The sequence below is a fragment of the Solanum dulcamara genome, chromosome 1, assembly GCF_947179165.1.
Source record: "Solanum dulcamara chromosome 1, daSolDulc1.2, whole genome shotgun sequence".
NCBI lineage: Eukaryota > Viridiplantae > Streptophyta > Magnoliopsida > Solanales > Solanaceae > Solanum > Solanum dulcamara.
This window is the reverse complement of record NC_077237.1, coordinates 64,626,216-64,649,367: the sequence shown is the minus strand read 5'-3', so window position 1 is coordinate 64,649,367 and position 23,152 is coordinate 64,626,216. Positions and strand designations below refer to the sequence as shown.

The 23,152-nt window shown below is 35.2% G+C and overlaps 1 protein-coding gene across 1 annotated transcript; it reads right to left on the bottom strand.

Moving 5' to 3' along the window:
* Positions 1–2,273: 2,273 nt before the first annotated feature.
* On the bottom strand, positions 2,274–9,755 carry LOC129891769 (NADH dehydrogenase [ubiquinone] 1 beta subcomplex subunit 10-B-like). Its single transcript, XM_055967282.1, has 3 exons — positions 9,355–9,755; positions 9,216–9,261; positions 2,274–2,504 (listed from the first exon to the last, which is right to left on the bottom strand). The coding sequence occupies exons 1-2, from the start codon at positions 9,641–9,643 to the stop codon at positions 9,230–9,232; spliced, it is 321 nt and encodes a 106-aa protein (XP_055823257.1). The 5' UTR covers positions 9,644–9,755; the 3' UTR covers positions 2,274–2,504; positions 9,216–9,229.
* Between the last annotated feature and the right edge of the window lie 13,397 nt (positions 9,756–23,152).

Here is a 23,152-nt window from a genome sequence, read left to right as displayed (position 1 = left end):
ACGTCAGTACGTGGAATGTACGAGTATATAAAATGGTCGAATGAAACAAACATCAAGGTAGAATCAAATCAACTCAGAATCTCAACTCAAAAGAAGGAACAACTCAATCAAGATGTCCTGAGTCTAAATAAGAATATATGATTTAGGCAAGACCAATCACATACAATTCAACCCAATCCATCCCAATCTGAATCAGAGTACTATCAAGACCTATATGAGAGTTTCTCTTATCCGACAACTATCACTTATGAGCCAGTGATAGTACAACAAGTCGACGTTGTTGCCACTTCCATTCATATCTTGCCAGGGTATGAATGAATCAACCAATCATGGATCCATAACCAATCAAGTCCTATCATGTCAGGATAATAATTTAGAAAATATCTGACTTTAATGGTCCAATCCCCTCCTATATTTGGCGACATAGTTATTGGATTCGAGTATTACTTACTCTTACCCAATTCGGTGCTCGATACTCCTCTCAAGACTAAATGCTCATAAACTCTATACAATCAACTCAATCTAATCATATCGATGAGTCTCATTTGGACCCTTGTCAATTCATCAATTTTATCGCAATCAACATCTCAACCAATCATACTATCCAATCAATCCCAAGAACATCTTTCAAGAGTAATTTAGATATGCATTTATGATGAAATTTAATCTTATCCAATCATTCCTTCATTCATTTCACAAATCTTTTGGGGACTCATCAAGACTTCAAGACTCTAAATCAACAATTTAAGATACTCCAAATATTAAAGAAGAAAACGATTTCAAAATATTTCTGAGCTTTTTTATTAACATTTTGTCGGTATTTATACAAAAATAATAGCTAATAAAATAAAAAATATATACACATGCTTAAATTTTATTAGTTCACTAATAACAAACTAATTAACCAAAGAACATACTTTATTTTATGTACATTGTTGTAAAAGTAATGAATCATACGATTATTCTTTATCCGTCACATAAGTTTGGTAGAGTTGTGATCTTTCCATGTGTAAAAATGAGGTGTGTTAATATATGAGTGGTCCAATTTGGACAATTGACCCAAAACTATAGCAAATAAGGGCACGATCCTTTCTTCTTCACTTGTCTTCCTCTTTTATCTTTGATGTTAAATTAATATTCACCAATCACCATGGGAGTTTGCTTCAATTCCAACATAAACAAATATGTGTATGTAGAGATGGATTATGTCCAAACGGAACCACACAATAGTTCCTTGTCCAAAGAAACAAAGTCCAAGATGAAAGAAAAAGTTACAACTAAAACTTTCATGGATACTTGAACAAAGTAAATAGTATTGTTAATTACCTTGCATTCTACTTCACATTAAAGTAATGTTTGTGCTAATAATAAATATTTTAGGGAAAATTTCAAAAATGCCTCCTGATGTTTCGCTTGGTAATATTAATCTCCCTTCACGCTTATATATACACACAGACATTAAGTTGTTCTCCCTAAGGCTATGCTCTTTTGATTAATTATTTTATCAATATCTCTTTTGGAAAAATTATATAAACTGAAAACAAGATATTTTGAAACGCCAGAGTGCTCTTCAGTTTTTTTTTTTTTTTCAAGGTTCTCTTTTCCTATTCATCTTCAATTCTCTCCAATCTTCCCATCATATTTTCTGCAAAAAAAGCAATCGGCTATTTTCTCCTATTCCACTTCAACCCTCTCCGATGTCGTCATTATGGGTTCCCAATGAAATCATAGATTAAGTACCAGCATTTGATGAAGAGGAGCTTAACTAGTTAAATGACGTCTTGAGAATTGATCCAAACAAATCTAGCGGATTTAAATGGACAAAACCTTCTATAGTGATGCACTAGCGTATAACCTGGACAACATGGATGCGCTAAAACCTGAACATACCTATCGTGCCATAATTTGTATTGCACCTGTGAGACAAACTTTCTGAAAGTTCTGCCCAACAGACTATTAACACAAAAAGATGGTGTACTACTAGGTTTCTGTTATGTTCTGTCAACATCATCACAAGCTGCTTCCTACCTCGTTCAAAACCTTGCCATTTTATGAATCTCCTCGAGAGCATTGTTGAACTTGATGCCTGTCAGCTCCCAAGCTAAGAATGGGGGTTGAAGAAGCGGCAAACAATGCGTTCGAGTATCCATTTTCTCAAGAGCTTCAATAGTACAACACAGAATACAAAATACGAGGCTCTAATCATGTTTCACGTTCTATCTTTGACTAACATTACGCACAGAGGAAGTATGGAACAAAGAACAGGAGACCAATAAGGCAATGAGTTTTTTTCCTTTATTTCCACTATGAAATATACTTCCCTCAAAAAAAAAAAAAGTACAAGGCTGAAGTTAAAGCCATTGCAAATCATTGTTGTCTTTCACATGAAAGGAAATAAATGAGGTCTTAAGCAGTGAACTGCAGAAGCAGAGAGATAAATTGGAATCACCAGTTGGTAAGCCCAACCACCTCTGAAGTTTATACCTTCAACTGGACATACAAACCTGCAAAAATGGGAAATGTCATACTTTAGGGGACAGCTTTATATGCACAACAAAAACCAGGATATATTGCAAAGTCAAGCAATAGCAAAAAAATTGTGTACCAATGGACATGGATCATTACAATCCACAACATAAGAACATATCTACAATATGAATTTTGAGTTGCAATTCTTTGCCTGAATTATACATGTTTGAGAGCTCAAAGCAATTTGTTATCACTATTCAACTTGCATAGATTCCTTTTGAAATATAGTTTCACTGGACAAACAAATAGACTAGTTCATTTTTTGTTGAACCCACACCAACTAGCCAACTGACTTGTGCTCATTAACTAGATTGTTCAGAAACCATTCTATCCAAGAACATGTTTGGTTCAAGAAAAGAAAGGTAAGAAGAAGGCCAACTTCTTGATTTTGTTCCACAAGACAATTTACTCTACCTCACCAGTCATTTGGTATGAAAGATATTTACAGACAACGGGATTAACACAAGGAAATTAAAAACTAGAAAGAGATGAGAAGATAGAGATAGAATAAGATTGGACAAAATCTAATAGAAGCAGCAATTCACCAATTAGTCAAGCCAAGTAACATATACTTGAACCTACAAATTAGTAATCCAACTACAAGAAATCAATCAAAAGAAGAGAAATTAAACTCATACAACAACATATCTAGTAAAGTCCCACAAGTGGGGTATGGGAGGGTAGAGTGTACACAGGCCTTACCACTACCTCATGGAGGTAGAGAGGTTGTTTCTAAAAGACCCTCGGCTCAGAAATGCAGCAATTCCATATACAAAGAAGAAAATTTAACAAGTCACAAGGAAACAATGCAAGGTCTACCAGAAGGTAGCAACAACAACAACAAAATAGTGCAATAATAGAAACATAATAAACAACATACTAAGATAGCAAAAACAATAATAAATAATGATGTGTATCAAAAATAAGAACTACAATAACACAACTTGTACGCTGGCAAACACCAAACACCCTAAGCAAGACAACACTAGACTATAACCTACTACCTACCAACCTACAACCCTAATACGTGTCTTCCACATCCTCCTATCTAAGGTCATGTCCTTAGTAATATGAAGTTGTGGCGTATCCTATCTTATCACCTCTCTCCAATACTTCTTTGGTCTACCTCTGTCTCTCCTCGTACCCTCTTTAACTAACCTCTCACACCTCCTCATTGGTGCATCCACGCATCTGATCTTCATATGTCCAAACCATCTCAATTTTGTTTCTCTCATCTTGTCCACCACGGAGGCCATTCCCACCTTATTTTGAATATCGTCATTTCTAATCTTATTGCTCCTAGTAGGATCAAGATAGAGTAAGTGGAATAAATTCAATGAGGCAATGCGTGAGGAAGGCGTGAAAGTGAGGCTTGACTCACAAGATATTCCTAAGAGAGACAAATTAAACTCATATATGAATACCTACTAGACGAATCCAAAAAAGGTTCAATTGAAGAGGATAAAGATATTCCCACAAACGCATGCTCTCTCAAGAGAGTTCTTCATCAATGACTCATCATAAACTCCCCAAAACCCTACATCACCTCAATTTATAACTAGCAAAATGATGGTTTGCGCCCAAGTCCAAGTACTTTAAAATAATAAAAGCCCTAACATAATCAAAAGGAGTCGTGAGCTGGCAAGGGTGTCGAACCATGCTTGAATTATCCCGAAAACCCTAATGGTGGTCAACTCGTAATCAATGTTGGTCAAACCCATGGTCAATACTAGTCAAACTTAGTCAACTCTCAATCAACCCTAAATAAGGCCTACAAGTTTCTTAATGATGCAAGTCTGTGGACATGTTGTCGTCATTTACTTTCCCCTTTACATCTAGTTTCAGTAAGGTTGAAAATTTCATGCGAAAGGAAAACATAACATACTACTTTATTTCCCGTTATTTTTTATCCGTAACTATACAAATAAAATATCCCTAATTGTTCTTCTGTTACTTTCAGTGTTATCAAAGGTGCACCTAAGCCCTTAAGCGAGGCACAAAACGTGTTGAGCGCTTCGTTTCGCTTAATGTCCTTCCCAATAAACATATTCCGAAGAGACGACATTAAACAATTGATATTTCACTTTATCGTGATTATTTTTCATTTTCTTTGTTCATATATTTGTCATTCATGCTTATAAATTATTATTCATGGACTAAACATATATATTTATACTTTTTCTCTCTTTGTGCCTTTTTTCATTAAAGCCCACACTTTAATTGAACTTAAATCCCCAACGGACCTTATAGCTTTTTTGTCTTTCTTACTTTTGATAACACTGGTTACTTCCTCTCCTGCAACTCTCCTCTTCCATCCCAGCCTCAGTTGCTCGGACTCTTCAAAAATATTGTCGCACCCGTGTTGGATCCTTCAAAAATACACTATTTTTGGAGGATCTAACATGAACCCGTTGAAATTTTTGAAGAGTCCGAGCAACATAGACTACTTTTTTTATAAAGGGCTAAGAATGCCCCCTAACCTATCGAAAATGGCTCAAAAATACTCCTCTTCCATTTTTTGGTCCAAGAATACCCCTAACCTACTGGAAATGGCTCAAAAATAACCCCCACCCCCCTTTCCATCTTTTGATCTAAAAATACCTCCCACCTTTGTTTTTGGTTCAAAGATACCTCTCCTTCCATCTTTTGGTCTAAAATTTTTCTCAAACCAAATTTAATTGAATTGAATTCTTTTACGAATTAGTTAATTTTTTTATTTATGTAAAAATGAAGAATAAAATTATTACAAATATTATTAAAATAAATAAAAGCGAAAAAAAAGACAAAACACTATTTTCTCATCTTCAAAAAGCAAAATTTCATGAAAAGAGGGTTCTACACCTAAAAAGCAAACCTTTGGAGCCTCGTGACCAATGTAAAACGACATCTTATTTTTTTGTTTAACCCAACTTTGAATGTAAACATCTTCGTCTTAAAAATCCAAAATTAAACATTTACCTGTCTTTCCCTCTCTCAAATCAATTCAAATGTTAAACTCAAAGCTACTTCGAAAACAACCTAGTTTGCCAAATTGGGTTTGGAGAGGGGGGAATCAAATTGCAGGAATAAAATAAATTGTTCAACCGGTAATAAGTGCTAAAAGATGTGGAAAAGTTGAACAAAAAACAGTATTGAAGAAAAAATTACAATTCTAAAAGTTAAGTTTTAAGAATTTTATTGCGTTATTTTAATAATACGAATAAGAATTTTATTCTTCATATTTACACAATAAATTCTTTATTTTATTTTTTAGGCTTAAATATTTTGAGGAGAGCTAATATTAAAAATTTGAATAAATAAATGTTTTTCTTTTATAATAAATTTTAAAAAATCAACTAATTAGTAAAAGAATTCAATTCAATTCAATTAAATTTGATTTGAGAATATCTTTAGACCAAAGATGGAAGGAGGGGCATTTTTGAGCCAAAAACAAAGATGGAGGGTATTGTTAGACCAAAAGATGGAAGGAGGGTATATTTGAGCCATTTCCAATAGGTTAAGGGTATTTTTGGCTCTTTTTCCTTTTTATTTGATAAAGCTCATCCTCTTTATCCCTAATAACAGTGCATGACAAGACTAGTGAATCTTGCTTTGGCATCGCAATTGTGCTGCTATTGCAAAAAAGAAGTCGTCACAATGGCAATAGCAAGACATTATTTCTTCAAATAACTCAGAATGGTGGTATGAAGTCTTAAGGAACCTATTGATGGTATCAGAAAGATGTTGTAGATCTTTTATGGTTCTATTCATATTCCTTAAGTAAGTTACACTTCCAGTCCTCTTTGACAGAATCTCAACTCCTGTGTTATTACACGTAGTATATCTGATCTTCAATTTGTAAGAGAAGCAATTTTAGTCCTTCGTCTAGTAGAATCAACAAATTTCGATATGGTATTAAAAAGCTCAATCTTTTACTTCCCTTTGTCCCTCTTCCACTGCATATATCCTCAAACTCCTACATCTTATTCAAATAAATCGCTTCGTTTCTTTATGAGTCCCTGCACAGCTTTGTGAACTATCCAGGAAGGCAGTTACTTGCAGGCATTGGAGGCAAGATCAGAGTGTATAAGAGGGATATAATGGCATAGACCATATCAAAGGAGGAGGATGGAGGTGGAAGCCAAATATGGAACTTCTCATGTAATTTTGCTCATTGCAGTCACTAAATGGATGAAACACCTTAAATGGAAGGTTTAATGTTTTGAGAACTAGAATACAATGACCAAAAATAACCTCAAAATAAGGTGAATTAAAATAAAAATAACTGTTATCAAAATTTAACACTGCTACCTCCCTTTTACTAATTTTGTTCCTAACCATCAGTATAGGTCAGTGTGTGGAGATGTCAGCAATTTTCTAGAGAATACAGAAAGCTTTTGTGAAAATTGACTCAATTATAATAAGTGTAGCCAGTTAAGCAACTGTACCTAATGGTCAGGCCAAGCTTGATATTTTATGGCCAAAGGTGTGAAAGGTGTCAAGAAGGTAAAATGGGTTTCAACTGATGGAGTTGCACAGTAAAATAACTTTGCTAGATAAACAAAGAGGAAGATTGAGGAGGGGAAAGAGGTTATTTAGAAAGTTTTACCTCTATTTAACAGCCATTTTGGTATTTTAACCTACATAGCCAAATGTATTTCTTGTGCTTTTGTGGTTGTTGCTTTCCCCTCATTTTTTTAATTTCAAAGGAATTATTGTGGGTGGGCTATCATAGCAAGAGATAAGTAAACAATCAAATTGGCCAAGGTCAAACTTGTATGGTAGCTAGTTTCTTTAGCTTCATTTGCAAAATCCAGATGAAAAATTGAATTAACTTTGGATTCCAATTACCGTGTATTAAAAAAAACAGAAAAAACAGAATCACCAAAATAACCCGACTCCTGAGCATGTTGTGACTTGGATTTAATGCATGGATTAAACTTGTTATACTGAGTATGAGTTAGTATGGAAAAAATTGAAAAAACAAATGTGATGGAACCAAAAGATTAAGGAAAGGAAGAGAAATTTAGTGCATTTGCAGAAATTTTACTCTGTTAAGTTTATCACGTCACGGTAAACCGATGAAAACCTCAAAAACCTAAATGATCTACAGCATAATGGTAGATGCACCATATTCATAGAATCTGTAAGGTTATTTGGATACCTTTTTTAATACTTTATATTGTGGGAAAGCCATGTCCTGATTCGTTCTAAGCCATGGTAGTGGTGACTAGCAAGGAACAATCAAAATGTGAAAGGAAGATTTAAGAAAACCCATTGCTTAATGGTGATTTCCCGAAGTTAAGAATAAAGGACTTCCTGCGCCCTAAGGTAAGAGCTAACTCTTATTCTTACTGTTTTGAGTTAGATTTCGTCTACTCAGGATCTATAGAATGTTAGAGCTGGCATAAGTGTAAATACAGGACTCTTGAGATATAGATAGAAATGTTGAAGCATGGATTATAACAGGTTACAAATTTGACAGTTTAATTGATCATAGATCAATAAAGATTTGCCCTTGTTGAGTACATTAGAGTCAACCCAACTCTGATTGAAATTCTGATTGTTTGCTTCATAGATCATTAAAGATTTCCCTTTCCCCTAGTTGAGTCAATCAAGTCAAGCCCAGCTGGGATTGAAGTTGTGGTTCCTATAATCTGTCTTATAACTGGTTTTATATGAAAATGCATGAAATCTGATTGATTTAAGCATGTTTTAGAAAGAATTATTGAATTATATGTTAGCAGAGGTATGGTATATGTAAGACATGGGGACAAGTAAATGCAAGATGTGGATATAATTGGGTAAATGCCTACTTTATCTTGAGTGGTTATCATGAGTTATGCTAATCGTTTATAGTGTTCATGACAGTATATATGTACTTTGATGAGCCTGTTTGAAATTGATGCAAGATTAACTAGCTTTGAGTAAAATATAGTTGATGTATGATTCTTATACATGTTTATGAAGTACTTTACATGCTATATATTTAGCTGCATGCCTAAGTCGAGAAGAGTTTATTGGGGAAGAAGGTTGCAAGATTTCGGATGATATATGTACCTTAAAAGGGTTGATGATATCACAAGAAGCAACTCACAGAAGTAGCGGATACAGCTAATGCTAGTGTAGCTTTAGATTTATATTGTGCCAACATCCCTCCTAGCTGATGGAGATGGCTTCAGACTCTCGTAATGGACAAACAGGGAAAAAGACACCTCACTGATTGGGTAGTGCTAGACTATAGTAAATGTGATCCTCCCTAATATATGTTGTGCTTCAATATTCAGAAAAGATTGAAAATAGAGTCACTCATGAGGTATACATTGTGAGTTATAACGATTGTGATATATAATCCAAAAGTATCAATAGTAGCAAGACATGTGTCTCAAATAAGTTAAGATATTTCCAGTTTACGGATTAATACTGGTCATAGATTTGAAGATAGTGCAAATCATGTTTTGAATCTTCTAGTCTGATAAGTTATAGATTGGTCATATTATTAAGTGGACTCACACCTCAAATCTAGATTCTGTGCAGACTTTTGAGTTTAGTGGCGAGCAGGGAGAGCCCTACAGTCCTCCATTGAAGTTTCTATTTCTAGGTTGGAGTATTATTAATTAAATAATTTCAAACATTCTAAAATGGAAACAGTCTCATAGAAATTGAAAATGATATTCCAATCTAACAAAAGGGAAAATTAAAAATACCTGAGATAATAGAATCATTCGGACTCGACAGCTTCAACCTTAGGCCCTGCAATCAAATGAAAGGAATACATAAGATTCAGAAACCAAAAAAAAAAACGTTTTGATCTCAAAAGAAGTAGTAAATGAGTAAGGGCGAGACCATGCATAAAGGGAGGACGAAGGTCCTTGCCCCACCCAACACCGCGGGTTGCGTCAAGATACTGCTGAACAAGGTGGCGGCACTTCTGAAGGTGGTTAACACCTTCGATACGGTAGCACCAACGGAGCTTTTCACGGAGGATCTTGGCTTTTTCAATGTCGATCCACTTCTCTCTAACCAAATGCTCTCTCATCTCGAAGAAAGCTACCGGGTCCTTGTACGGGTTATTAGGGTCGAAGTCATCCGGTGCTCCTTCATCGAACTGTTGTACTCCCTTCTTCCTTCCCATTTTTGGTCAGATTCCTCTTCTTCTCTCCAAGTGATGATTTTTGTAGTGATGGGGATTTGAGTGAGATGATGAGTGAATTTGGTAAAAAGAGCGTATTGATTTGTGAAGATGGAATTTGGGCTTGGGTTGAACTCCAATTAAGTTGACCTATTCCAATGCATTAATTAGGCCCAACTTTATTGTACACTTGTAACCGTGCCTCCCTTCTTTCTTCTTTTCTTTTGTGAAAAAATTAGGATTAATTATTTGGATGAGTCCCTTTAATAAATAATTATCGAATTTAAATATGTTTTTTAATGAAGTCTCTACTTTATTTAGATTTGTGGAATATTTAAACAAGCGCAGGTTTGGAACCCTATATCTATATAAGGGGCTGGTCTTGATTTCGCTTGGACCTTTCGCCTCTGAAAGCATCCTTATTTCTCAATGCCCGGGCATCCATCCAATGCATTCTTTTCGATCTTACACCCTATGTAGGCTTGCAAAGCATAGGCTAGACAAGCAGTCCACTTTACACCAACTCAATCTCGACGAAAAAAAGAAAAAGCAAGTACATCTTTAATGGACTCTATTCCCGACGTGAACGGCTTTTATTTCGCTTCCGCCTTTCTACGCCTCACAATAACTCCCCTTTTATTTTCCAATTCCTTCTTTTCGTTCTACTTAGGTAGAGAAATCCAAAATCTTGACAGAATATAAAAAAGGGCCATAAGCATGTGTAAACACCTCAAGGAACTCATGTGGACACTCCTCAGCCCGAGGACAATCTCTCAAATACATATATTGATGTTGTTGACCCATTTTTCTTTATTATCATAAATAAAAATACTATTTATTTAATTAGATTTCTCTCTCTCACTCACTTTTCTCTTTCTCTCTATCGCTCTTTCTTTGTTTCTCTCGCTAGCTCTTTCTCTCTCTCTTTATGTGCTTTCTCTTTATTAGCTCTCTCTTAATTTTAACAATTGTGTTCAACCGATGAATATTTAAAGATATGAATATTTGAAAATATGAAGTATTGAAGGTGTGAAGATATTAAGATTTGAAAATATAAGGGTTTGAAGATATGAGAATTTAGAGATAAAAAGGTTTGAAGATGTTAAGATTTGAAGATATGAAGAATAGAAGATATGAGAATTTGTCACTATTGTAACAACTTATTTTTTGTGACAAAACTTGTTTTTATATAAAATTGTAGCTAATTTTAACATAAATAATGGTTTGCCACAAATTGGATGGATTATTAGCGACAACATGATGTATCACTAATAACAAAAAAACTCGTCACTAATGGTACTTAATAATGGCGCCAAATTATTTTTTGGTGGGAAATTTTACTAGACAAAACTTTGCTACAAAATTATTTGTTTCATCACTAAAAGTATATTGCTCATGCATTTAAAGAAGAAATCTTTTTTTGTCACAAAAAAATGAATGATTAGTGATAAATTTTGTGTCATACCTATTAATTTCGTAGCCAAATATCATATTTGTTGTAATGTATTTAATAAAGAAGAGAATTCAAATTGGCAATGCCATGTGGCATTTTAACACTGGTTTGGAGTTGTATTATTATTTCTTCATATGCTCAACTAACGTGAGATTACAGCTATCTACAATGGATCAAAAGGATGTATTTATTTATTGTGGTTAGAAATTATTGGTGTATATGCATTTTATTATTAAAATAAAATATTAAGTTCTTGTAACTCTCATGGTGGTATAAATTGTGGTAGAAGATGACTATTAGTTCTTGTAGCTTATATGGCCATTAGTTTTTGTAACTCTCATGGTCGTTAGTTTTTTATAACTCATATGACCATTAGTTTCTTACAACTTATGTAATATCTATCACATTTATCTACCCATATTACTACCCGTCATTCTAACTATTGATTACATAGATGATTCATTCACTTATAAATAATGGTGCATCTTCCTTTGTGTTGGGTAGGAGATGAAATATGTTAAGTATGAAAAAATATTGTAGTATGTAGTAGTGAAAGAGAGAGTTAAGACAAAGAAAATATTATAAGTCTTCAACTAATTCACTATACAAAAGAAACTAATTATATGTTGAATGAAGGTATTCTTGTGGTGGAGTTTTGAATTCTTTAACTAACCCACAGTTATTTGAGTTGTACACTTTGTTTGGTTGTTGTATCCTAAAGGGGACAAGTCAAGAGTATTATTGCTGGATCGGTGTAGTTTATACCGCAGTGAGCTTGAATCTCTTTAAAGAAAGTGAGATATCCGTGTCTCAGCCTGAATATTTTTTTATTTTATTTTTGTCATTTTATTGTCAATTATAATTTATTGTATTTGTGGTATATTACACCAAAAATTTTAAGGAGATTCATTTTTTGTTACAGTTTGAAAAAAGTGCAGATACCAAGATAGGAGATTTCAACATCATTTTATTTCAACATAACTAGATCTCTTCAAGAGATGGAAGAGAGGAGATGAATGGGTAAAGTATTTTTTTACTTTCTCAATTAAAGCGAAGAAAAGGTAAAAAATATTTACTTAATATTCTTTATGAATAAAGTGATAATACTTAAACATTTACTTAATATTCTTTATGAATAAAGTGATAATAATTTTCATGAACACAATGTGATATTCAAAATTCTAGAAATATTGGGGGTTCATGAAATGAGAAAAATAATCATTGTGGAAAATATGATTTGTGCATCATTGAGAAATGCACTTAAAAAGAGGAATACAAGTGCATACACTAATCTTGGGAAAAAATCGCATGTTATTATTTGTATATGATTTGGTGATTTTTGGCTCTAACATGAGTGTTATCAAAGAAACAATGAAAAACATGTTGAGTAGCAATTTGGATATGTTTGGATAAGATAAATTTCATTCTTGAAATAAAAAATGTCATAAAACATTATTAGACCCCGAAAGTTGAAAAGTCGGAAAATGAATTTAACGGAAGTTTCCTAGAAAATTGTAGTTTTTGGCACCAAGTGGACTTCACGGGCCATGTACATGGACCGTATACCTCACCACAAGCCGTGTAAGGCACCGTGGTGGAGACTTGAAAATTTGAGTAAAAGAGGAATGGTCCACAACAGGGTTTACGGGGCGTGATCGACTCTACGGACCGTGGATCCTTCTGTGAACTTGACTCCCCAAGACCCCAAAATTGATTGAGGGTCACGATTGGGTCTACGATTCGTGGAGAGCACCACGAGTTGTGGTGATCACCGTGGAATGTTGTTCCAAGACCAGCTCGCCCTCCTGACCACGACTATCACCACGGACCGGTGACATTCCATTCAGAGGTCCGTTCAGTGAAGTTTTAAGGGTAATTTTGTTTTTCCCTATTAGTTCATTAATGTATTTGGACGATTTTTGGAGATTAATCCTATTTTATTAACTAACTTAAACCCTCCTAACTCCCTCATTCACAACTTATACCCAAATTACAAATCTTCTCTCTAAAAAGTTCTCTCATGGTCTTCTTCTTCCTCAAGCAAGATTTCAAGAGTTTTGAAGCTCAAGTCTCCAATTCAAGTGCAATTTTTGGCTTCTACAATTTAAAGTACGTGGAAATTCATCCATGGACCCTTCATCCATGGAGTACCAAAATTCTAGTCAAATTTTCTTTGTGAACTCTTCTTCTAAGCCCTAATTTTCATGATATTGCATTGGGTCATCTCAATTATGATTTATTTCATTATTGTTGATCTAATTCTACACAATTCAAGTTACATTGTATGATTTCAAGTTGATTTTCATGGACTCATGTCATATTCTATTTTCAAGTATGATTTTAAGGATTTACGATCATGATTTATAAAGGATTTCTATGAATGATTATCAAGGTTTATGAAAGACTCATGAAAGATAATGAATGATGATAGATAATAATTTCAATGATGTATAAAGGTTGTGAAAGGTAATTTTCACACTCATGTTAAAGAGGTGAAAGGTTTTCTCACCTAATCAAGGATTTAAAGGTTTTTCTCATTCTTGTATGAATCAATCATGTTAACTAGCTACTCTTATAACTATTTTTGTGATGCTGGATTTATACCTATTATAGTCTTTCCTAATGATGCTAATAACTATATTTTTATGAATTTTGTTGGGATAATGACTTATCACCGAGAGGACTTTAAGGTGGAGTTCGGTCCGGTAGCTCAAGTAGTGACCCAAAGAAATCATAGTAGAAACCTTTAGTTCCTAACTACGTTGCCCGCGTAGGTTTTGCCAATATGGCCTTGCTAGTGGATCCACAAATAGCTCAAGTTTAAGAGGTTCTGACAGAGTCTACCTTGGAAAATAGCCTCTCTCTTCTCGATGTGGGAGTTATATCAGATTCAATGTTATAGCTCTCATGGTCTTATATGTTTGTTAAAGGTCCTATCCCACATAAAAGTTTATGATATGGTTTAAGTTCTCTTGATGTTCATGATGCATTGACCACTTGACTATGATATTCAAATGTTTTCAAGTTTTACTCATCTTTTCAAGATATTGGTCATGCATTCCATGTTCATATTCTTTATATCATATTATTATTGTTAATTCATGTTTCTCACATACTTAGTACATTCATTTTACTAATGCATACTTCTTTCCTACATTGTATCATAATATTGGATCTGATGATCTCGTTCATCCTTCTATTCATGGCTAGAGTTGGTTATTGCTATCACTACTTGATTGGTGAGTCCCCATGATCTAAGGGCACAACCAACACGAATTTACTTTCTTTCATTATGATTTTATCTTTTAGTTTTGGGTGAGCTAGGAGTTTGTCTTACGTCCCCATCTAGACTAGTAGAGGCATGTTAGATGTTCATAGAGTCTATGTTGTCTTTCTATTTGAGACTTATTCTCTTTAATTGAGACTATTCATGTTGAGACTTACTTTCACATATATGATTTAGCTTTATTACTTTATTTACCTTATGTATGCTCAGGTATGATATGCTAAGAGGCTTGGTTGAAGTCCTTCGAGATTCTAATCGGTGTGTCACACCTAGGGCCTAGCTTGGATCGTGACAAACTTGGTATCATAGCATAAGGTTTAAAGTATCCTAGGGAGTCTAACATGCCTCATCAAGTAGAGTCTTGTTCATCGGTGTAAAGCGTGTCATATCTATGAATAGGAGGCTATGTGGCATTTTAGGAAAAACTTCACTTCTTTCATCTCTCTTATGTCATGCAATAGAGTTAAACTCTAAGACTTTTCCCTCTAACGCTTTATCTTTGCGATTATAGAATTATGCCTTCACAAAGAGTCCCTGCAAGAAGGAATGTTGAGGAGGAGCAACAAGCTCTAAATGACCCTTTGAATGAGAAAGTATCTCATGTGAAGTTTTGGGCCACACTCCAAGTACTTACCCAAGCCATAGCCACCCAAGAAAATAGGGAAGTAGTAGCTCTCATATACCCAAATATGAGTATAACGGCTAGCCAAGTTCGTCATTTCACCCATATGAATCCTCCGGAGTTTCATGGTTCTAAGGTGGATAAGGATCCACAAGAATTTATTGAGGGTATTGGCAAGATTGTTGAGATCATAGGTATTATTCTGGTCGAGAAGGAAGCTTAGAAGTTTATGAACTTAAGAGAGTTGCACAAGTTTGGTATGATCAGTGGAAGAGTGAGAGGAGTAGAGATGATGATCACATTGATTGAGAAGAATTCAAGAGTACCTTCCTTGACCGCGTCTTTCCTTTGGAGTTGAGGGAAGCTAAAATTCAAGAGTTCATTAATTTGAGGCAAGGCAGCATGAGTGTGAGGGAGTATGTCCTTAAGTTCACTAAGTTTTCAAAATATTCTCCTTTCATGGTTGTCGATCCAAGGGCACATATGAGCATGTTCATTTCTAATGTGTCCGACTTGGTGGTCAAAGAATGTAGAAACACAATACTAATCAAGAAAATGGACATTTCGAGGCTTATGACATGTGCTGAAAAAATAGAGGAGGAAAATATGAAAGAGATATCTAGAAGGGAGTCCAAGAGGACTCGAATCGATAGTGGTGGATACTCTCATGGCAAGTTTAGAAATGGTGGCCACCCTCAATTTCTCCAAAGGTACTCTATCCAAAATTCTTTAAATACTCTAGATCCAAAGTTCGATAAAGATAGGGGGCCCAACCCTAAGGTTCAAGGAGGAGCTCCAAGTGGTCAAGTCATTTTTCATACAAGAAGTGTGGAAGGAATCATAAAGGAAAATACTTGGCAGGATCGGATGTATGCTATAGGTGTGGTAAGTTGGGTCATCAAGCAAAGGATTATAGAGGTTTAGGCCCACACTCAAGCTCAGACTACTACGGGTTGACCGAATCAACATGGAACTACTTATGGTGGTGGTCAGGTCCAAAATAGATTTTATACCCTTCAAACTCGTTAGGAGTTAGAGGATTCGCCCGACGTGGTAACTGGTATTTGAGTTTGATTCTTATGCATTGTTAGATTTGGGTGTTATTCAATCATTTGTTACTTCTTATCTTGCTATGAAATTTACTATTAGTCCCAAGATCTTGTTAAAGGCCTTTTTGGTCTATATTCCTGTTAGTGATTCAATTGTGGCTAAAAGAGTTCATGGAAATTGACAAGTTTTAGTTTTTCACAAAATCACCTTAGTTGATCTTGTAGAGGTAGATATGACCAATTTTGATAGTATTCTCGGTATGGATTGGCTTCATGCATGTTATGCTTCTATATGTTGTAGGACCCATGTGGTCAAGTTTTGGTTTCCTAATATCTAGTCCTAGAGTGGAAAGGTAGCAATTTCGTGTCTAAATATCAATTCATCTCATGCCTTAAAGCTAGGAAAATAATTTTCAAAGGTTGTATTTATCAACTAGTCTGGTTTAAGGATACAAATTTTGAACTTCTACTCTTGAGTCAGTTTTGGTTGTTAATGAGTTTCCGAAAGTATTTCCCAATGATCTCCCAGGTGTCCCTCTTGAAAGGGAGATAGATTTTGGTATTGATCTTCTCCCCAATCCCCAACATATATCTATTCTTCCTTACTGAATGGCCTCGACAGAACTGAAAGAGTTAATAGATCAGTTATATGATTTATTGGACAAGGGTTTATTAGATCGATTATGTCTCCATGGTGTGCTCCAATTTTCTTTGTTAGAAAAAATTACGGTTCTCTTTGGATGTGCATTGACTATCGACAATTGAACAAGGTCACTATCAAGATTAAGTATCCTATTCCAAGGATTGATGATTTGTTAGATCAACTTCAAGTAGCAAGTTACTTTTCAAATATTAATCTTCGATCGGGTTATCATCAACTCCAGGTAAGGAAATATAACATTTTGAAGATAGGTTTTAGAACTCGGTATGATCACATTGAGTTCTTGGTTATGTCTTTTGAACTAACGAATGCTCCATTAGCTTTTATGGATTTACTGAACAGGGTGTTCAAGCAATATTTGGACATATTTATGATTGTGTTCATTGATGATATTTTGGTTTATTTTTGAAGTGAAGAGGAGTACGCCGATCATTTGAGGATTGTGTTGCAAGTCCTCAAGGACCGTCAGTTATTTGCTAAGTTTAGCAAGTATGAGTTTTGGTTGAGGTCATTTGCCTTCCTTGGCCATGTTGTCTTCGGTGAAGGTATTATAGTGGATTGATGATGCTCAATTATACCTCTCAAAAGAAATACAGAAAATCATTAATAGTATCTTTTACCCAACAAAGAGTAGGGGTTAAACCCACAAGGAATAGGTTGAAACAATACTATTAGCTATCACTTATTCAGTTGTAATTGCTACTTCCCAAAAATAAATATGGATTAAAGAAAAAGTGTGTGTGTGTGTGGGGGGGGGTGGTTTGATTTAAGAACAAGTAGCACCATAATGACAAGTAAAAAAGAATAAGGTTGTAAATAATATGAAGACTAGACTAGGATTTTGATCCCCATGACATATAACTTAATAGATAACTCATATTCATGATACCGATTCAATGTATTGCATGTAAAATCTAGCGAGTTGGGTAATATCTAATTCACCTTTCGGTCCTTCTTAGACGTATCTTATTCATCTCCTGCGGTCTCAGAATGTATACTTTACTATCCCTCACCCTAGATCCCAGAGTACTATCTCCTCCCGATCTCAAGTTACTTAGACAAAGTTGATCCCTTCTTTCAAAGCCAGACTCTTTGAATTTCTGTTGAGATATTTTTTTTCTAATCACTACCTCCCTCTCAGTCTCAAACAAGTAATGGATATGAGCAAGTGTTTAATGCGTGCACTTTCTAACAAAGACTTTTGAATAAAGATATCACAATACATGCAGAAACAAATCAGGAATATCAATCCTATATTTCCCTATCTAGCTAAGTCGTCATGGTTCCCACAACCCTATTTGTGGGCTTAGCCTTGCATAATTATGATTAGGGCTGCTTATTGAGAGGATTGGGTGAATAATTTTACTTAACGGTTTGGCCTATCAGATATCAGTTTTTAAATATACTAATCCGCTAGCCAACCTATAAGATATCGGTTGGTTCGGTAATGAATTACCAATTATCAGACGATTATTGGACGGTGTAACCTATAAGAAGTTCATAGACTATTTGACAACGAGAAAGAACTTAAGTTGACATTGAAAGGGTGGATCTTATTGAAAAGAAGATATACCATACAAGAAAAAGTCAAGGATACATTGGCTTCAATTTGATAAATCATATTTTTATAGAATTGCACACAACCAGCGTAAAAGACCCATGTCAATTGGTTAAACACTGAAAAAGAAGTGTAAGTATATGATAATTCTTAACGGGTTAATAGTTTTATCCGATAAGAAAATTAAATAATCCTCCCCCACACCAATAAGCCTTTAATTATAAAATTTTAATTCGTTCCCTAACTGTTTATTCGATAATCCAATACCAATAAGCCAATTTTGTAGTTGGCTTATTGGTTACTATTCGGTTTTGAACACCCCTAATTATGATGTAAAACTCAATAAAAGATTAATAAATCATGTATTAGAAGTCTTATAAATAACAATGAATCAAACTCACAATTGAAGAATAAGACTTAGATTTAAATCATCAAAACTAGAACTCAAAGAATCCGAGTTGTGTGTTCTTCTTCCAAATCTGTCCTAGTGCATGTGGATGATGAAAAATCCTTCAAAAATGGAGGTTAGGTCATTTAATGTATCCTCTAAATAGGAAAAAGGTGTGAAAAGTATAGGAAAAAGTCTCCTTAAACCTAGAACAAAGTAGGGTATCTATAGAAGTTGAATCTTAATTCTAAACCGAAACCAACTAGGAAAGCTGAAGTTTCTGGGCTCACGTTTTCCCTGGACGAGCACCACCAAAGTTAATGTTGAGAACCACGGCTCGTGGTGATGTTCCTTGGTTATTTACTTGGCCTTTGGTGGTAGGCCACCCCACCATGACACCCACCACGGCCAATGGTGAGAACCACGACTCGTGGTGGTGTCTCTTGGTGATTGCCTTGGCCAATTTGTTGCTTGCCTTTCCTGGATGCATTTTTCATGGATGGGAGTCTTCCTTTCACAGGAAGTGGTTTGCACCACGGACCTTGAAGGGTCTCGTGGTGTACACCCTTGGTCCAAACCTGTTGAATTAGTCTCCAATCATCCAAGCCAAGGTCATTTAATGCACGACGAAGTTTGTTCTTTGATTTCTCTTTTCAAGTAGTCCCAAAACCTTAACAAACCCAAGTGTTTGAGCACCTCTTGTAAAATTTGACTTTCCTTATGCTCTCTTCTCAGCACCATCATTCCACCTTAGTCCAAACTAAGTCAAATTCCCAATCAACCAATCTAAAGATAATCAACTCAAGCGTACTTCGGTTTCCCTGAAAATTATACAAAACACATATCAAACTAATAAAAAGTGCTTGAGAACTTATAATAATTTCATGTTTTGAGCATCATAAGTGTCGTATCTTTGCGACACATGAACACCCTCAACTTAGAATTGTTGCTTGTCCTCAAGAAATAACACAACATAAAACAAAATGATGCGCAAATACAAGCAACTCATAAGAAATATATAGCAGCCCTATAACATAAATCTCATGCCCAACTTCACTTATGCAATGCACTCATGCTCTAACTGATCTTCCATGGATTACTTCATAGCATTGTACCAATCTTAGCTAACCAAATCAATGCGAACAATTATATACTAGTCAATGTAATAACCAAACAACACAATTACTGTGTCCTCACTACAAAGAAGTCTCTCACACAATGTATAAAGGTTAAAAAGAGATTGGAACAGAACTATTCGCACTCTCAAAAGAAGTTCAAACAATGCAAAAGTAAAGACCATAGGCTTGCCCTTATTTTCAACACTTCAACTCTTGAATAACCTTTTTAGGATCACAAAAGAACTTTTTAGGCTTGTAATATAGGCTCGGGCTCAGGTAGGGTACATTTAGGATAAAAGTGACTACTTTGCCCTATCAAACGCTACTTTAGCTTATCTATTTGTTTTCAACCCCCAAATTCTTGTTGTTCTCCTATTTCTTCATTCTTCCTTCTTGGGACTGGCTTCCACTTTTGTTCAATCTTATTCTTTCTTTTATAACTCATTTTGCACTTATTTTCTTTTTCACTCGTGGACATAACCCATGCTTTTCTTTTCTTTTCATCCCGCAATTCTTTTCATACCCTAACTTTTCTATTTTTTCTTATGGTATCCACCCTCAACTTAGGTTTTTGGCCTGAGTTGAGGTGCATAATTTTCTTGGAGGGACTAGGGCCAAGATAAAGATTCATAGACTGATTTTTCTTATGGTATCCACCCTCAACTTAGGCTGTTAGCCTGCGTTGAGGTACACATTGTCCTTTGAAGGGACCAGGGAAAAAAATTGGATTCACAGACAACAAGGTAATGTGAATTTTGGTTAATCAAAGAAAAGGTCTATTTAAAGCTCAAACTTTGGTTCAAAAGGTACAATTTCATTTGGTTGTTTAAATTTAGGCTAAATGACTCATTATCAACAAAGGCCTATGATCGTGTCCTAATCCAGCTGTCCAATTGTTTTAGTGAGACTAACCAAGCAAGTTCTAGCTTACACATGTATCAATCAAACCACACAAATTTAGCTCACACACATGGCACTGATCTTATGCTATTTAGTACTAATTAACACAGTCATAACCAACATTTGACCAACAAATTACTATGTGTAATGCTACAAAGTTCCTAAAAATCAGTTATCATATTTGAGATGCAATCACAATCATTTAATTTTTTTTGAATAGGGGCTTTTTTTCACTTTCACGGGCTTACTACAAACTCCTATAGATACTTGTATTCATACAAACAACCTAAACATGTCAGTTCTACTAGATAATACACCTTAAGAGAAAACAATATGGCAAGAATAACTCCAAATGGTTTCAAGATGCCCCACTCCCTACTAAAATTTGTGCATTATCCCCAATGCACTCAAAAACTCCAAAATTGAAAACAAGGCAAGTGATCAAATACTTATGATGACCTAGGCATCAGTAGTAGGTTACCTGACTACTCATACTTTATCAAGTATTCATATGGGTTACCTCCCATGAAGCATCTGATTTAGTGTCGCGGCACGACATCCTCAAACTGCACTATTTTTCCATTCTTGTATTTTAAACAGTGTCACTTAATAGTACACCATTCTTCTTTTGATTCACTGTGGTTGACAATTGGCCTATCTGCTGCTCCAACTGCTTGATAGAGGTTCAATGAGACTCTACGACTTGGGAAATTTTGGACATATTGCCCTTTAGGTCTTTGACACCAACTTCTATAGATTCAGTTTTATGCAACAGTTTGGTCATTATCTCTTCCATCCTTAAGTTGCTCCTCCATCTCTATCTCTATCCGTGTTTGCAGGATGAACATAAAGACTGCTCTGATCAGTTTTGTATTAATCCTTGTTGTGACAGTTACCTTGATTGCGGTGTTCTGCCCTATCAAAGTATCTATTCCTTTGAAAGATCTGACCTTGGTTTCCAGAGTTGTAAGTCCAGAAATCCCCCTGGTTGTTCATATACTTTTCCTCTTCCTCACTAGGTAGATCATCATAGAGACATGCAGTATCAATAACTTGCAAACCTCCATCTAACAAGCACTTAGTCAACAGATCCAGCTAAGTCCGCATGTGAGCCATGTGTTGGCCACCTCTTCTTCTTTTCTCCTCTTCTCTGCTAAAATCTCAAAGATGAACCTTGTGGAGTATGAATATCTAGTATACTAGGCCCAATTATTCTTTGCATGCTGATCCAAGATAGCTATGGCTTCATGGAATTTCTTAGCCATGAATGAACCTCCACAAGCAACATCTATAACTGGTTTGGTCAAAAAGTTGCAAGACTTGTAGAATAACTTATTTAAGTAGTCAACAGTCAGGTTGTGGTTTGGATACTACTTTAGCTTCTGTCTGAATCTCTCCCAAGTCTCGTGTACTAGTTTGGTAGATTGTTTGTGAGAACCAATCTCATCCTTGATTCATAAAGTGTTGGTTGGCATCATTACTTACTATTCCACTAAATAGCCCTTTTAGGTTCAACATCTGCAACATCGTGCTAGTAATAGTAAACTTAATGTCATGTGGTAGTGGTGGGAGAAATATAGCTCTTGTAGATCCTACGCCATCTGTATCAGCATCATCATCAACTAGAGCATCATCCTTGACTTGAATCTCAGCAAGCTCTCTCAGCCTTTGCACCTCATGCTCTTGCGCATGCATCTTTCGAATGGACTTTTATAGTTCAGGATCGTAGGGAAGGATTGGTTCATCTGTGCTGCGAGTGTTTTGCATGCACTATATGTTCCCTTCAAAAACAAAAATAAGAAACCAAAAGTAAAATTAAGAAATAGAACTACGAACTGAACGAGAAACTAATAGACTATTTCTAAGCCCTATTCCCCGACAACGGCGCCATTTTGATAATGCTGAATTATAAATCTCAAAAGAAATATAGATGATCATTAACATTATATTTTACCCAAATAAGAGTGGGGGTCAAACCCATAGGGAATAGGTTAAAACAAGACTATTATCTATCACTTATTCATTTGTAGTTGCTACTTATCGAAAACAATGATGCATAAAGTAAAAGTGGGGGGTTTTGGTTTGATTTAAGAACAAATAGCAATGTAACAACAAGTAAACAAGAATATGATTGTAAACAATATGAAGACTAGACTAGTATTGTGATCCCCATGACATATAACTTAATAGACAACTCGTATTCATGATATCAATTCAATGTATTGCATTCAAAATCTAGCGAGTTAGGTAACATCTAATTCACCTCTCAGTCCTTCGCATACATATCTCGTTCATCTCCTCCTGGTATCAGAATGTATGCTTTACTATCCCCTCATCCTATATCCCAGAGTACTATCTCCTCCCGGTCTCAAGAAACTTAGACGAAGTTTATCTTTTCTTTCGAAACCAGACTTTTCGAATTTCTGCTGTGATAATATTTTCCTAACCACTACCTCCCTCCCAAACAAGAAATAAAT